The 17029-nt window shown below is 35.7% G+C and overlaps 3 protein-coding genes across 4 annotated transcripts; 2 read left to right on the top strand and 1 right to left on the bottom strand.

The window, feature by feature from the left end:
- Positions 1-143: 143 nt before the first annotated feature.
- On the bottom strand, positions 144-2168 carry LOC111498028 (shikimate O-hydroxycinnamoyltransferase-like). The gene is made up of 2 exons (XM_023149081.1): positions 1627-2168; positions 144-1341 (listed from the first exon to the last, which is right to left on the bottom strand). Exons 1-2 carry the CDS (start codon positions 2032-2034, stop codon positions 457-459), a joined length of 1293 nt encoding a protein of 430 aa, XP_023004849.1. The 5' UTR covers positions 2035-2168; the 3' UTR covers positions 144-456.
- Positions 2169-4258: 2090 nt separating this feature from the next.
- Positions 4259-9507, top strand: LOC111497691 (probable protein phosphatase 2C 60). Of its 2 annotated transcripts, none has more exons than XM_023148580.1 (11): positions 4259-4366; positions 4962-5085; positions 5767-5830; positions 5958-6066; positions 6440-6593; positions 6857-6982; positions 7640-7763; positions 7924-8000; positions 8334-8386; positions 8776-8830; positions 8952-9507. In XM_023148580.1, exons 2-11 carry the CDS (start codon positions 4969-4971, stop codon positions 9159-9161), a joined length of 1089 nt encoding a protein of 362 aa, XP_023004348.1. In that variant the 5' UTR covers positions 4259-4366; positions 4962-4968; the 3' UTR covers positions 9162-9507. The 2 variants fall into 2 exon arrangements, with proteins under 2 accessions (XP_023004348.1, XP_023004349.1); XM_023148581.1 differs by lacking the exon at positions 4259-4366 and adding an exon at positions 4435-4455.
- A 3130-nt stretch (positions 9508-12637) lies between these two features.
- LOC111497544 lies at positions 12638-16146 on the top strand. The gene is made up of 5 exons (XM_023148349.1): positions 12638-13495; positions 14702-14759; positions 14866-14949; positions 15122-15263; positions 15584-16146. Exons 1-5 carry the CDS (start codon positions 13006-13008, stop codon positions 15917-15919), a joined length of 1110 nt encoding a protein of 369 aa, XP_023004117.1. The 5' UTR covers positions 12638-13005; the 3' UTR covers positions 15920-16146.
- The last annotated feature ends 883 nt before the right edge of the window (positions 16147-17029 follow it).

Here is a 17029-nt window from a genome sequence, read left to right as displayed (position 1 = left end):
AGTAATTTTAGACGTAATAATAAAAATATGATACAGTAGTAATTATAATATTGTAAAATTTACTCACCCCATCCTTCTCTCTTCTTTGAAAACCCATTGGAATATATATTTTTGGATAAGGATAACGTACAAGATTTAAAATTTAGTGGTCCCCTGTGCAGCCACGTATGATTAAAAAATGTGAATTAAATTCCACATGAGCATTAAAATAAATAAATAATCGGACTACAAAATCGTTGAGAAATTTTGGTCCCCGTCCACTGTGTGTTATTACGCTTGACCGGAAGTCTTCACAATTAAAAATACTAGACAGCGGAAACGACACCGTTTAAACTTGTACTGAAAAAAACCAAAATAACAGAGAAAAAGTACCCGAAAAACCCCGCTACCATTCTACTTCTTCCGCCGTACCGGAAAAATCCACTGTCGTCTGTAACAGTCCTCCGGTTAACCTGCTCAGATATCAAAGAACAGCTTCTCAAACGCTTTCATATGTTGAGTCTGGAGAGAAATGGTCACCGATAAGCTGCCGTCGTCGGAAGCACTCGGGATTACAAACGACAATCCCTCGTACGCAATTCCACCAGGGCCCATAAAAATCGGCCGGCCCCACCCGAAATCGGCGTCGTGAATCGGAAGCCGAACCCAGCTCGTGATCCCCAAATTCGGATTCTGGAAAGTATGAGCCCCACGAACCAACGCCGATAAGTCCGGCTGAACCTCGAGATAGTCCAAAGCCGATCTCAAATAATCGTTGTCCATTTGAATCAAAGCTTCGTGGATCTTGCCAGCGGCGAACCACGTCGGTTTCGACATCAGTTCCCCTGCGACGGCTACCGGCGTCGCCGTGAAGATGACGTTACCGAAGTAGCCGTTGGGAAGCGGCGGGCGTAACCGGGCACGGCCGTCGGTGGGAATGTAGAGCTTAGTGTCCTGATCCTCCGGCAAATTACGTGCCTTGCACGTGCACCGCCAGACGTGGGCAGAGAGCATCTCGTAGGAGCTGTAGTTGGTAGTGTTGCCGTTTTCCTTGGATTTGGCTTTGAGTAGATTGAGCTGCTCGCGGCTCAATTTGAAGGTGGAGACGGTAGTACCTTCCGGGTCGGGTTCGACCGGGGTTTTCATGGGCGGAGCCGGTTGGTATTCGACATGCCGAAAAATTGGTTGAGGTGGATCCCGCGCTCGGAGAGGGCTCCGGTCGATGAATGGTGAGAGCTTGAGGTCGAGGCCACGCGACATGTCGGACCAAGTGTTGATGAAGTGGAGACCAGAGAAGCCATCAGCCAGGTGGTGTTGCATCCCGACCCCGAGCGAAGCTCCTCCACATTTGAAGTGAGTCACCTCCACACGATAAAATCAAATCGATTATTCTATGTTAAGAACGGGGAGAACTAATCTCATGTTTGCTAATTTAAAAAATAATCATGAATTTATAAATTAGAAATTTATCTTTATTTTTATATGATATTTTAGAAAGCTACAGGAACATTCAACCTAGACCAAAGGACAAACAGAATATATAATAATAAATGTAAACAATCATTTCCATAATGAAAAGCAGGAAAAATTGAAGCTCAGAAAAGTAATGCAACGACAAATAGAAACGAGGCACGGAATGTGTGGTACCTGTAACACCAACAACGGATACGATTCGATTCCGCCGGAGTAATCGACGGCCGGAATAAGTTGTTGGAGCCGCAACGTCGGCGTGAAATCACCGAAATCATCGATAACCGCCGTCGTCTCAGCCTCGACAAAAAGCACACCTTCAGCGTTACAATCGATCTCGATTCGACCGTCCTCATCGCGCCGTAACCGTGCAGCCATTGGATAGAACGGGACCAGCGCCTTGCTTAGGCCGTCCTTGAGAACCTGACTGTCGAAGAAATTGGAAGCACCGGTTGGTCGGTAGAAGTAGACGCTCGGCGTGTGGATACTCGGCGCCACCAGATCGACGTTCGAGTTCCAGAGACTCCGGCGCGGTGTCTCCACCGCTGGTCTCACCATCGTCGAATCCTTCACGGTGATAATCATCTTGATCGTTTTATCAGCTGATCGGCACTGAGAAACTGAAAGCAGCAACGACGAACGACGCCCTGAGATAGTACCAAAGGGAGTGAGCGTATAAATACAGGAATCGGAAACCGACACGTGTCCTTTTTACGTACAAGCGTTTTTTCCGTGGATAGAATATATAGACGGGAGTTAGTTAGCGACGACAACCTAACGAGCACCCAGATTTAATGCCCAGATTAAACGGTGCGTTTTCGCGTCGAGCCTTATTTTTTTTTAATCTTCATCTATTTTATTAAAATACTCCTTCTAAATTCTAGTCCCTAACTAAATGGACTATATTAAGATTTATTAGAGAACTATATTTAGACATTTTAAATTACATCCATTAGAATATAATAATAGGACAGACCATAATGTTTCTAACCTTCTTTCAATTAATAAATTATCAGAACTATAATAGGGACAGACATAATGTTTAACATTTTTTAATTAATAAATTATTAGACATAAAATTAAATCTCTTAAGAGGCTCAACTACTCCTTTAATTAATAAATTATTAGACATAAAATGAAGGCTCAACCCTATGATTTCATACTAAATCCTAATATTATTTGATTATAAACTCATGATCATTCTCTAAATTAGGCTTTCATTATGTACGGAGTGGATTGGGTTAAAACATTTTTTTAATTATTAAATTATTAGATATATAATTTAATTTTTTAAAACTAAATTTATCAAAAATAAAATTGAAATTTTAAAAGTTTATTAAAATTAAAATTTTTGAAAATTTAATAACAGGAACGAGTGAAGGTTGTAGTGTGGAGGTGGGTCGGGGACCGTGGGTGTAAATGGAATGAAATTTATGCCCAATTTGCAATTGGATGGCAATTGGTTTGACACGTGTCATGTTGGATCCATAGTAAATGAATTTGGTGGCATGGGACTGCTTGAAAAGGAAATATCATAAAAAGAAAAAGAAAAAAAAATAATAATTTAATTGTAGTATTTCCAATAAGGTGAACTATTTATGAGGACCAGAGCTAGAATAATGTTCGGAGTGTGACAAGAGCTTTAGAACTGAGAACATTCTTACCTTTGTGAGTTGGGTTAAAAGTGATTTGGATCAGATTATGAGCGTGTTGGATGATGAAAGTCTCACATCGACTAATTTAAGAAATGATCATGAGTTTATAATCAAGGAGTATTCTCTCTATTGGTATGAAACCTTTGGAAAAATCCAAAGCAAAGCCATAAGAGTTTACGCTCAAAGTGGATCATATCATACCACTGTAGAGAGTCGTATTCATCTAATAGAGAGATAGAGAGGTCGATCGGGGAGACTAGGGGGCAAAATCAATATCATTAAATTTACTTTATTTTTAATTAATGAAAAAACTTATAAAATATTTTTCGGTTAAAATTAAGAAAAAAGAACTTATCCATCATCTATTGTTATCATTATCCTACCATATGGTCTATTATTTAATTCAGGATATTGGGATTCAAGTTTTATTTTTGTGAAAAAAAAAAATATATTGTGGGTGGAGTTGTTGAGAGGCTTGTTTTTTAAAAAAGAAGAGATTGGTTGGCACCGACTCATTTATTGGGTATGCAAATTGCATAAAATATCTTACAATTTATTTTTTATTATTTAAATAAAAAAAGTACAACTTTTGTATTTTAAAAAAAAGTACAACGTTTTTTCTGACAGTTTAGGACAATAAAGTTTCTTTTATGCTATGGTTTAAATATCTTTAATTTTCATAAAGTAAGAAATTTAGAAGACCATTTAAAATATCATAAATAATTAATTATTATCCAATTTCTTTATATATTTAAGTTCATAGGTTAAAGTATTATAAAATTTAAGATAAGGATAAAATCATGCAAAATTCATGAAATAAATTATTAATATTTGTTAATAATTTATTTAAAAAAGCTATTTAAAATAAACGTTTTATATGACAAATTTTGTAATTTCGTTATTACGCTCCAAACCCATTAGAGCCTGTGATCCAAAAAAGCCCATAAGTGGAAATGTGACCCAATTCCTGATATGTTTGGGCCTCAATGGGCTGAAATTTAAAGATGTATGGGCCGCACAGCCCATAATTTGAAACTGAATACGTGTGTAGGACGGACACGTGCCGTACCTGCTTCATTTCAGTCGAAAAATATCGTGTATTGAATTGATTTATCTTCATACAATAAATAATTAAAACCCAACCGAAGGGTCTAACATTTTCGAAGGAGCAAAAAAAAAGAAAAAAAAAAAAGACAACACTAAAATATAGTTCTCTATTTCTTCCTCTCTCCGCTGAAACTAGTGTACGAAGCGCTTGGCGGGTGAGGGGGCTCCCGCAATTTTTGTTTGTTTGCTTTCGTTTCTTCTAGTTTGTTTTGTATACTGAATCTGATTGAATTTGATTGTGGAGGTATTTCTTGATTTTCCGATCTCTGTTTCTTTGGAGTTTTTTTTTTTTTTTTTTTCGTTTGTATGATCTGTTTGTTTGTCAAGAATTTGTGGAGGCATCGTTCTTCGGTCGCTGTTAGTTTTGATTTTGATTCTGACTTGATTTGGAGGGAGTTTCCGAAGTATGTATGGACGTATGTTGTATGGTGTATTTTCATTTGTTTGAATCTTGTGCCTGCTCTGAAACCTAAACGACAGTTTGGAAGATGGAGGGATGGTGTTGTGAGAAATGAACATTTCGATGTGTTTTAGTTGGAAGTTCGGAACCTATTGGTTTTGTATTATTTTTCTTGATAAAATGAATTGGGACGGACGGATACCGTTTTACTCCGATTAGTCTCTGACAATTAGATTGATACTTTCAGTTTTTCCCCCTTCCCCTTGGAAATGATGTGAACTCTGCCTAAAAATGATTTTTCTGTGAGGGGGGTGACCTTTTGATGATTCATGGTTTTTCTCTAATTCCAGATTGAAAATGGGGATATATCTGAGCTCCCCCAAAACAGAAAAGGCCTCGGATGATGGTGAGAACGAAAGACTTCGGTACGGCCTTTCCTCTATGCAAGGGTGGCGTGCAACCATGGAAGATGCTGTGAGTTTTCCTTCTATTGTATCCGTTCCCTTTGTCGTTGAAGTCTGTGCCATGTTATTGTACTCAGTTGTTCATCATGCACTCTATTGCATACTGCCATCCATTCAAATTAATAATATCATAGGATGAACCTGCTTTGGACTATATTATCTGTAGGAAGTTGCAATGTATGCATTTTGAAAACTTCTGAATAGAATATTGCTATTCGGTTTATCTTTTTGTAGTGGTACTGTATGTGCTGTCACCTGTGTTCTTTATAAGCACTCCTCTTGGTGCATTGAAACAGAGAGTTTGCATCATAAGATCTACAATGCCATGAAAATTTGGGACTTTAGTTTTATGTTTAACAACTCTTGGAATTGGGTGGAGCAAAATGATCATTAGTCTTGCACTTTTAATAATTTCCAATCATTTGGGAGGCTTCTGTCTGATTCGTTACTGGACAGTGCCTGCATTTTATTTGGAAATCTACTACCTACTCAAACTCACTGTAGCTTTCTGTGGCCTGTGGAGATGGTTCATCTGATATTGAGATTGTTGTTAAGTTTGGTAGTGGAACTATCTTTTGAAGTCTCCGAAACTGATCTGCATTCTGCACATTTTAAAAGGAGCAATATTTGAGTTCTGTTATATTGTGTGTTACATATGGATTGTTCCGATCTTATCCTACTTAAGTTTCAGCATGCAGCCTGTCTAGACTTGGACACATCAACATCTTTCTTTGGTGTTTATGATGGCCATGGAGGTTAGCTTCTGTCTTTTGAGCAGCATCTCTCTCTATGTTACCATCAATTATTTGTTGATTGATATGTACTAGCACTTCTGTGATGCCTTTTTTTTTTCTCCCCCCTACAAATTCTATTAAAATGCAGGTAAAGCAGTTTCTAAGTTCTGTGCCAAGTACCTTCACCGACAGGTGCTCAAGCATGAATCATACATGGCTGGAGATTTGGGAACTTCATTACAGAAGTCCTTTCTCAGGTTATTAGTCCGCTGGCTTTGTTTTAGTCTACCCAGTATTTTAGATGGTTATAGTCATTGTCTTGGATTAAGTAGGGGGAAATTTCTTTATTTTATGGATCACGATGAAATAACTAGTGCATCATGTTTGGTTGGGCTTTCTACTGTCATAGTCGTTGACAGTTTTATAGTTGTGGATTTGATTTGATGCACTACTTATTTGTGATCATTTGGTAACAAAGATTATTAAATTGAAATAAATAGGGGCACAGTCTCCAAATCCTGATATGATGTGGTTCTTGCTTCCCCTCTTCCACCCTTGTTGGTTGAAAGACCCGATTTTGTCAAAAATGCAAAGCCTGCCTTCTTATTTTGACAATCTTAAATGGTGCAGAATGGATGAGATGATGCTTGGACAGAGGGGATGGAGAGAGTTAGCTGTTTTGGGAGACAAAATGGACAAGATTTCTGGTATGATAGAAGGATTTATATGGTCGCCCAAGAGTAGCGAAGCTAACAACCAAGTGGACAGTTGGTCTGCGGAGGAGGTATTTTTATGCACAATTCCCGGTTGCTATGGTGGATTTACTTTCCTTTTCTGTTTTGAGGTGGACATGCGTTTGTAGAAGAGGTAGTCCCCCTCTTTCCTCTGTGTCCAGTTGGATGCAATTTGCAGTTTACTAACTGTATTTCTTTAGCATTGATTTGTAGTAACTTTAGTTAGTTTTGCGTTAAATTTGCTATGAAACAATTGTACATATATTGTTGGGCATGGATTCAATTAAAGTGAGGAGGTGATATTGCTAACTAGGGACCTCACTCTGACTTTCATGGACCAAATGCTGGAAGCACAGCTTGTGTTGCAATCATTCGAAATAACCAACTTGTGGTAGCAAATGCTGGTGATTCTCGCTGTGTCATTTCCAGAAAGGGCCAGGTATTTCTATCAGAAAGACATCTCTCATTTGATTTACATGTGCTTAACAGTGACATATATCTTCCTGATTAGGAGTCTGAATACAGTAACCAATTGAAGTATTATCATAAAACCAATTAGAGGTTTTGAAAAGTAATAAGAAGTCTGAAGATATAACCGATTGGATGTGTAAAGATGTGATCGTTAGCCTATCCTTATATATTTCAACTATTTTTGTTCTCATTTCCTTTGCCCCAACTTATTTCGTTTTACGTTATCTGAATATTGGATTTGTTAGATGAATAGCCGGTTAAACTTCTATGTCAGTTGTTTTAATGTCGTTGAATTCGGAGAGAGGTGAGTTGGGATACGCAGACTATTGGATATGCTAATTGGAGAGATGTTGACGAACTCTCAATTTCTGTTCCACTGCTTCCTAACCAGATTGCTCCGAAATTTCTTGCCGGAAATACAAGTAATTTAACTCTGATTAGTGAATTTGCATAACAGGCTGTGAGTGAAGAATCATTAAATGGATATGAATATAACAATTCTGATAGTATTACCGAAATATGATTCCCTTAATGTCATGAAAAGCACCACAAATTAGGCAGAATAATTTGAATAATTGAGATATTTCATGGGCGTCTAGTGCTCCACCTAACATCTTCTTCACAGGCATATAATCTATCTAAAGATCACAAGCCTGATCTTGAGGTTGAGAAGGACAGGATTCTGAAAGCTGGTGGTTTCATCCGAGTTGGTCGTGTCAATGGAAGTCTCAACTTGGCACGAGCTATAGGTGCATGCTATCTATGTCTTAGTTCTAAGATTGAAGTATAATTTGGGGAGAGCATGAGCCTAGGCTATGGGGGCATACTTTCACAGTCGTTCTAAATTTGGAATATAAATTGAGAATCTCCTTCCGTGGCTATTATTTATTTGGAACCTTGTTTTTACAGGAGACATGGAATTTAAGCAGAATAAAAGTATGCCTGCAGAAAAGCAGATTGTAACAGCCAACCCAGATATAACAACTGTATGTGTTTAACGGCTTCAATATTTCCGCTAGGGTGTTAAATATTTATATGGTTCTTTTTAATTATTCTTATGCAGCAATTTTCTTATTCAAGATGGACTCAGCAGATAATTTTTTTCCTTATTCTTATAGTTTAACTGATACCATTTTGGAAGTCAATTATTAAAATTTTGGCAATTTACATGATTGACATTAGTTTTGGTGGTAGTATATGATTTACTGAAGACTGAAGCTAATTATTCTTGGAAGGATTTCATTATTTTCATTTTAATCCCTTTCATTCCTTTCTCTTGATCTCTCTCTCTCTCTCTTTTTTTTCCTTTTCGTAATTAGGTTGAGCTTTGTGAGGATGACGAGTTTCTTGTAATTGCCTGTGATGGGATCTGGTAAGTTTGAGAATATGTGCTTTTATGGGCTAAATAATCCCTATAAAGTTCGAACCATTTAGCCCTTTGAATTATATCGCACAAGCATGTACCCGATCACTATCTTCTGTAATGATGTGATGGAGCAATTTAATTGATAAAGTCTAATTGACTTGAAATAATTTATGCTTGGGATTTTAATAGTCCCACTTCTACTTGTACTAGCAGGAAAATTCAGCATTGTAGTTCTGAGACTTTCTAAACTGATAACATTGATGTAGTATAGAAATATTGTTCTTTCTATGGAAGCAACCTATTCAATGAGTATAATGGTATTATTAGTATGTGCATTTATTTGGTTTTATTGACTTCAAAAAAATGTAAATCATTGACCATCTCTCTCTGCACAGGGATTGCATGTCTAGCCAACAACTGGTCGACTACATTGGAGATCAACTAAAAACAGTAAGTTTGTGTTAAGACTTTTTATTAGTGGTTAAATGATAGGATCATACCGAGATTAATCGAGGTGCATGTAAGCTAGCATAGACACTATATACTGATTCCAATTTGTGTAAATATGCAGGAAAGCAAACTCTCAGTTATTTGCGAGAGAGTATTTGACAGATGCTTGGCACCTTCAGCTGGTGGTGAAGGATGTGACAACATGACCATGATCTTGGTTCAGTTTAAGAAACCCTTCAACCCAAATGCTGCTTCTGCTGAGGAGCTGCCTTCATCGTCCAATCAACTTAGATCTGATGATCCAAACGAAGGCTCTTCTAAAACCGAATAGACGATACGAATAAACAACCAATGACACGGGCTCTCAGACCAGTGAGGAGTCGCCATTGATGCTGTTTTTAGATGAATCTCACCAATCAGTTCGAGATCTACAAGTGAGTACATTGTTCTCATTAATGCACTTATTTTTCATTAGTCGATTGCTTGTCAAGGAGTGAACTTGTTTTGTAAAGTAAATTTCTCTTTTGTGAATGCCTGACCACTCGTTTCTTATTGCAAATTTTCATCTCGAGGGGATCGTTACCTGTGCTTGCATTTTCCCACGACATTATGACTCATGTATGGAAAGTTGAAAAAATGAAGAACAAAAGGGTATAAATTGTATTTCTTCTTGAAAAGATTGAATGAACTTGATTTCGACTGATCACTTATCCTAATCTCGATGGGAAAAGAACTCGTATCATCCTAAATTTTTGGTTGAGTTTGATCATAAATTTCGAAATTTGTGTTTACTAGATTTTTTAACTTTGAAAATGTTCCATATTTCTTTTCAATTTTGTATTTAATTTTGATAGAGCTTTCATATATTTACATTTTAGATCTTTTCATATCATGGTGGTGTGGTTCACACGTTCATCCACCTTTTCTCAATTTTGCTAAAAGTTTAATTTTTGTTATTTTTCTTCCCTTTTCAATATTTTTGTTTAATTTAAACTACAACTTTGATTTTAAGGATTGAGTTTGGTTTGTGATCATATTTTAAAAAAGTTTATAGATTCTTCAAAATTTACACCCGAACAATTAGGTAATATCTAAAAAATGTTCTAACTTGACTCATCCAACTAATAAACACTCTTATATACTAACATGGTTAGATTGCCCGAAGTTGGTCTAGTTCTTTTGCAACGATGGATCTTGAAATTTAGAATAAAGTTTAAATATTTCAAACAACCGATGTTATTAGGTTCATAGAGGTTGAGATTGGTGTGTGAATTGGAGAAAGTGGGATGATTTGAGTGGTGCTAACTTGTTTGAGGACAGGTACTATGGCATGGTCTTGTCAACCAAGCTAGCAGGGGCTTGGACATGCAGTGTTTTTGTTTATGACAGCAGCCAGAGACAGGGTGAGCTACGCTTATCTAGACGTGAATGCAGGCAGGTGGAGCAGGCTTTTCTTGTCTCAAACATTTAAACCAAATGCCTCTCATCTTTGATGCCTTCAAGGCTCATTTTCTTGATTTAGGTACCATCAAACGGTTGATTGGTTAGGGAGGCCCTATCGCAGCCTTCTCGGGTAGCCCGTTCCTCAGCTTGGCGTTTTGGTCTCGAGAAATTGAAGGAGATTGTAGAGGATAAGTATAAGAAAACAAGTGACAACTTAGTCATAGAAATGTCCATTTACCCCACAAAAATCCTCTGAACAGAGTAGAAAATTTATGTTTAAACAGAGAATGACAAGCGAGCGGAGAGAGATTTCTTCCTTGCCACCTAAACAAGAGTATTATATTCTCCAACTCTGTTCCACCCGATCATTATATTGGATCATTGAGTTTGTTGAACACTCCTATAAGTGTACTCGGCTGGTTTAGAAAAAATATCATTTGAAACATAAACAATTGAAGCGTATCACGACCTTTGAGTTGATAGTATATACTTTATGTCATGTTAGGTCACGATGCCCAATTCAAACATAGCCGATAGATAACACACATCGGTCGATGCTGGTTTGATCCTTATCCGATGGCTAAACTAAAATTAAAGGGCATACTATCATATTCCATTCTTTTTTCTTCTTAGAAAAATTAGATTGATTTGATTATTAATTTGTTTAATCAGACATAAATGGACAAGATTAGCTTGAAGGTTAATTTGATTATGACAAGTAATCTAATCCACCTTGGTTTAATCAAAATTATGAATAAAGTATAATTGTCATTTTATGAAATTGAAGTGAAGGTGACTATTTTTAATTTATAATAAGATAACAGTATGCTATAATTTTAAGCCTACATATATAATTCCCACATTCTTTTTTCTTAATTTAATTTTTAAAAAAAAAGCATGTCAATTTTTATTTATATATCATCTCGAACAAAATTATTAGAGGTGTACACAGGTTGGATTGAATCGAGTTTGAAATTTTTTATGGACCAACTCAAAAAATTTTACCGACCAACTCGAATAAAGTTAACAACCCAACCAAATTGGGTTAGATTGAGTTGTCTGAATTATTCTTTTAAAATTATCTTTTAAAAATTTTATTTATCCACCATTATATTAATAATTAAAATTAACCTTTCATAATTTTAATATTTATTTACTTTTTTTTCTAATAAAAATAAATAAAGAACATAATGATGGTCATATATTAATAAAATACTGGTATATGATATAATTACATATAATTAGGAATGATTTAATAATTAACTCAAAAGAAAAAAAAAAAAGCAAAGACTGATTTAATAATTCCAAGACACCAATGATACCATTTAATTGCATGTTATATATTCTAAAAAAATGTATTTATTTTAACCGATTGGGTAAATATTAATTTTTTTTTAAAATATATTAAATTACAAGTTTAACCATCTATTTTGTTTATTAAATATCGATTTAATGGAGTGTTTTGTTAAAAAATTAATTGATCGATCTAATTATAATTGAAAAATTAAATAAACATAAATAAAAAATAATATTAGATATTTTTAAAATTTATGGAACTAAATAGACAGGACAAATTTGTAATTTAATTTTTTTTAAATATTTTAAAAATGAATTATTATTTATTTATGTACCATTCTTAAAAAAAAAAAAGAAAAAAAAAAAGCATATATACAATATAAATAATACACAAATTTACAAACCACCAAATTCTAATTTGATAGTGTATTAAGAGATGAGAAATTTGATAATCATTTAATTTTTTTTTTAAATTTTTAAATTTTTAAATTATTATTATAAACACAGTAATAGATGAAACACAAAGTTAGTAAATATTATCCGTTTTTAATGGTTACGTTATGGTCATGCACACTAAAATCTGATACAAAATTTTTAAAACTGTTATTTCACTTGTGCCGGTAATTATATATATACACATTATATTTTTATCAAGGTTTTTTCAGATTTTTTTTTGAAAAACTAAAATTTTAATTTTATTTCTAATAGCTATGTTTAAAAATATATCACTATGACACATATTTAAAGTTAGAAAGATTTATGTTAAATTTTAAAATCTATTAAATACAATTAAAATAATTTTAAGCATATTCCCTGATTTATTACGTAATAATTCGAATTTTCAGACCAAAATTCGGATCTCAAAGGCAGAGTTTTAACCAAAATTACAGAGTTGATTTTGATGAGTTGAATAATTTATCCAGCTCAACGCGCGCAGCCCCCACTGACGCTTACGTGTCAGTTGACGACTGGTCTGTCATTTCCCTTTCTGTCACCGTCTCTCTCTCGATTCGTTGCTTTCTCCAGCAGGAAAGTCGAACAAAAAATTTCCTGTAAGTAAACCCTAAAAACAATTTCGTTCCACTTTCCCTTATTTTCTTTCTCCCTCTCTTTCTCTCTCTAAATTCTCTCTCTTAGTTTCCCGTTTGATTTTCATACTCGCAAACACAATCATGGCCGTTCCGAATTTCTCATCATCCACTTCCAGATAAGTTTTTCGCTCTCTGAGCTCTTTTTTGTTCATCAATGTGGCTCCATTTCTCGGCCCCACCTAGGGTTCTGTCTCTTCCCCTCTCACAGTTCACTCCCCAACCCTACTGTTCAACTTCAAACCCATTTCCACCATGTTGCCTCCAATGAACTAGTGGGATTCTCTTGTTTTTGCTTCTTTAATCTGAATCCTGGTTGATTTTCACGCCGCCCCAATTTTCGCTGAAATGTCAGGCCCTCCAAGAATCCGGTCTATGAATGTGGCGGATTCCGATTCCCGACCGGTACTTGGGCCTACCGGGAACAAAGCACGAACTGTAGAGACTAGAAAATCCGGGGTGAAACCATTGAAGAAGCTTGAAAAGCCTCACCAAGAAGCTGAATCAAAGGACAAGAGGGTGCCATTGTCGCCGCCTCAATGTGTTACTACAGTGCCATCGGTTTTGAGGCAACAGGACCGCCACCAGGCGATTCTCACCCTCTCGATGAATGCATCGTGTTCTTCTGATGCGTCGTCTGATTCGTTTAATAGTCGAGCATCTAGCGCTAGAGGTACGAGGCAGCGCGGTCCGAATTTGAGGAGAAAGTCTAGTAGTACGGTAAAGAAGGCTGAAAAGGCCCTTGAAAAGGTTGGTGCTGAAAGTGTGGTGGCGGTGGCGAATACAGTTGGTTGCTTAGAGCCCAAAAAACGATGCGCTTGGGTAACTTCTAATACAGGTACTGTGTGTTTAAATTGGTTGAATCTGCTTGTTCATTCTACTCGGACCATTTTTTTAATGTTTGTTTCTGTTAGCCAAAAATAGTGTCTTATCTTATCAGCATTGCTCTTTAGTCAGTGATACGCAGTGTCGAGTTGATTAGTATATGAGGGAATGGGTTTCATTATATCAATATGGGTTGTAGATCGATTCTGTTCATGGCCATAAAGGACTATAGTTATCAAATTTCGAGACTTTGAGTAAGCAATGTACCATTAAATCTTTGTTTTAGGTCTATTCAGTTCTAATTTGCGGTGGACTCTATCAGATTCTTTGCTGTTCTTATCATTTAATTTTCATCATATTGAGTGTTTGATTTTCACTTCATTTTTCGTCTTCCTCCTGATATCTGATATGGCTCTTCATTTTTCACCGTGCCCTGTATACTCTAGGAGAAATCATTAGGATTGATGGCCGTGATGTAGTTGCCACTTAGAAGATCTACACATTTTTTAATCCCTTGACCATGAGAATAGAGTGGATGCCCGAATAATTTGCCATACTCTAGTCACCCTTCTCTACTGATTCTCTTGTTTCTTTTTTATATATGATACGAAACTTCAAACTGAAGGGGCTGATATATGTGTTATGTAGTTTTAGATCTTTTAGCCTCAAGTGACATTTTTTGTTATTGAAGAGTGGTTGTATTGTAAGCATTGAATCCCATTTAGCTTCCAAACTTTGTTGAGCCCTTTATGTATCAAGATTTCATATTTCGGTATTTGTTCATCGAATGGTCTGCAAAATAGATTTATTGATTATCAGCGACCCAAGAGTAGTTAAAGAAATAATATGGTAAATTATTTAATGTTTGATGAGAATTGTTCACATATTTTCCCTCGACATAACCGTGCAAAAGTTATACTCAGAAGGGTGTGGACTATCTAATTTGACTAAATGCATAAATATCAAATTATCTTGCTCATGCTCTTGATTCTTAAGCAGATGCATTATGCAATTTACAAATAGTCACCTCTCCTCTCTATCTTAGTGACTTTTCCACCTTTGCTTTGGTAACCAACTACTTGTTTGTGAGTCGCATCATCGTTTATTTTCTTGAGGCTACCTACCTCATTCAGACTATAGAGTATTAGCTTTATATTTCTAAGAACTGTTCAATTTTGGCTGGGGCTCTAAAGCAGGATTGTTTTTCCTTCTTTGCTAGATCCATGTTATGCTGCTTTTCATGATGAAGAATGGGGAGTTCCAGTTCACGATGACAAGTGCGTAACTATACGATGAAGTTTCAAATTTTCTTATTTCAATCCTTGCATCAAACTGCATTCAACAACTTTTACTTTTAATCTCTAAAAAGATTGCCACTTGCAGAAAATTGTTTGAACTGCTCTGCCTATCGGGTGCTTTAGCTGAACTTACGTGGCCTACCATACTAAAAAAAAGACATCTATTTAGGTATCACTTTACTGCTGAGTTTATTATTATTATTTCAGAAGTGAGTGTAGTATCATTATATTATTATGCTAGCAATTACCTCATTGGCGTTTGGCTGGTTATTAAGTATGATATTTCCAAATTGATATCTGTTTTTTTTTTTTGACTTAACCTTGTATAATGTGTACTTAAGGGAAACCTTCTTGGACTTTGATCCAAATGCTGTTTCAAAATTAAACGAGAAAAAGATGGTTGCACCTGGAAGTGCTGCTACCTCTTTACTGTCAGAACCCAAGGTGCGAGCTATCATTGAAAATGGTCGTCAAATGAGCAAGGTAGATGCCAACACTCCTTCAAACTTGTCTATTCGTTTCTTATGTTGCATAAAACGGACATATGGCCTGTGCTGAATCCGAATGCACTCTGTTTGAGAACTCTTGTCTTGTCTTGCACCTATACTCCCAAAGATTTATAACTTATCATATCTTTTGTCTTTCCATTGCAATGCTGGTCACTGTCGGGTTGGGTTTGGTTTCTTTAATTTGTTTATATGTAATGGTTACCCTGTCTAATCTCAAACCAATCAAAGGAGAGAGAGTAGGAGGGAGGGAGAAGAAATGACTATGACACTTATCTCTTCTTCATTGTGTTGTAGGTAATTGATGAATTTGGATCCTTCAACGTGTACGTTTGGAACTTTGTCAACCACAAACCTACCATCAGTCAATTCCGATATCCCCGGCAGGTTCCTGATAAGACGTCGAAAGCAGAGGTGATTAGCAAGGATCTCGTAAAGAGAGGATTTCGAAGTGTGGGACCAACAGTCATCTACACATTCATGCAGGTGGCCGGGTTAACCAACGACCATCTCGTCAGTTGCTTTAGATTCCCAGAATGTATTGAGACAACAGAGAAAGGAGAAAGAGATGGTGACATCAAGCCTTCTATCATCGAGAAAATACCAGAGGCTCTGAAAAACTTGGAACTATAAAGAAGAAGCCATGGTCGCCCTTGAACCTTGCCTCAGTGTAATTAACTTCCAGAGTTCTTTTCTTCTGCCTTTTTTGTAATGTCCTGTAAATTCCATGATGGGGTAAATGTTAGCAATATTTTGTGTATAAACTGACTTGGATACAGAAGACAGCTAGAATCAGTTCTGTAAGCTTACTACTTTAAGCATGTGCTTGGTTATTGCATTTAGAATTACATTTTGAACCATGATGCTGCTCTCTCTCTTACTTCTAGCATCAGTTATCATTGTTGATATTCACTTGTTTTTGAGGAGTCTTATTTTTCTTTTACTATTAGGTCACAATGGGATCATGGTCGTCTCATCTGTGGCACGAGACCAAGACGACGAGGCACGGCACGATAATGCAGAAGTTTGAAGGTAGGCCAAATGGTGCTTTGATTGATATTCAAATGTTGTGAATGTGAAAATTTAAGCCTCAATTTGTTTGGTTATTAGTATTATTTGTTTTGTATAGAAAATTGGCAATCAACCAATTCTGTACCCTATTCTATTATTGTTCCTTTCCTCAACTTATTTGCAAGAAAATAAAGGAGAGCCTCTGTTATGAGTCTTCTTTTGTAGGTGGAAAGTAAAGGGGTCCTTTTTTATGACAAAATTTTAGTTAAAATTTTATTTTTTTTTAATTTGCTTTTTATTATAATTATTTTTTTTAATGATTCAATGCATTAATAATTAAAGCTCTCTTGCCATGAAAAGTATGAGAAAGTGAATAATGATTTGTGGTGATTGTGACTAATCATAGGTTCTTTTTGAAGAAAAAAAAAATGTTGAAATTCCCACCCATCATCTTAAAATTATACTATGTTTTTATTTTACTAAAATAAAAAACATTATAATTATATAAAAAACATATACATGTTAAAACAACACCTTTAGGTTTGTGACTTAATTCACTAGCGCTAGTTCGATTCCTGACGTCGATTGTTTGTGAAGACTTTCACAAAAAAGAGATTCAATCGTCTTTTTCGTTTCACTGCGATCCGATGTGGATTTCCGATTGAAATGAGTGCTTTTTTTTTTTTTTTTTTTTTTTTTTTTTTTTTTTTTTTTTTTTTTTTTTTTTTTTTT

This window comes from Cucurbita maxima, unplaced genomic scaffold (assembly GCF_002738345.1).
Source record: "Cucurbita maxima cultivar Rimu unplaced genomic scaffold, Cmax_1.0 Cma_Scf00024, whole genome shotgun sequence".
NCBI lineage: Eukaryota > Viridiplantae > Streptophyta > Magnoliopsida > Cucurbitales > Cucurbitaceae > Cucurbita > Cucurbita maxima.
Note: the sequence above shows the minus strand (reverse complement) of the source record. Positions and strands in the feature narration are given on the sequence as shown.

Coding starts and splice junctions, on each gene's coding strand:
- LOC111498028 (XM_023149081.1), bottom strand. CDS start 2,034: ATGATTATCACCGTGAAGGATTCGACGATGGTGAGACCAGCGGTGGAG. Junction 1,342..1,626: donor ATCCGTTGTTGGTGTTACAG/GTACCACACATT, acceptor TATCGTGTGGAG/GTGACTCACTTCAAATGTGG.
- LOC111497691 (XM_023148580.1), top strand. CDS start 4,969: ATGGGGATATATCTGAGCTCCCCCAAAACAGAAAAGGCCTCGGATGAT. Junction 8,001..8,333: donor CCAACCCAGATATAACAACT/GTATGTGTTTAA, acceptor TTTCGTAATTAG/GTTGAGCTTTGTGAGGATGA. Junction 8,387..8,775: donor ATTGCCTGTGATGGGATCTG/GTAAGTTTGAGA, acceptor CTCTCTGCACAG/GGATTGCATGTCTAGCCAAC.
- LOC111497544 (XM_023148349.1), top strand. CDS start 13,006: ATGTCAGGCCCTCCAAGAATCCGGTCTATGAATGTGGCGGATTCCGAT. Junction 13,496..14,701: donor TTGGGTAACTTCTAATACAG/GTACTGTGTGTT, acceptor CTTCTTTGCTAG/ATCCATGTTATGCTGCTTTT. Junction 14,950..15,121: donor AAAAAAAGACATCTATTTAG/GTATCACTTTAC, acceptor TGTGTACTTAAG/GGAAACCTTCTTGGACTTTG.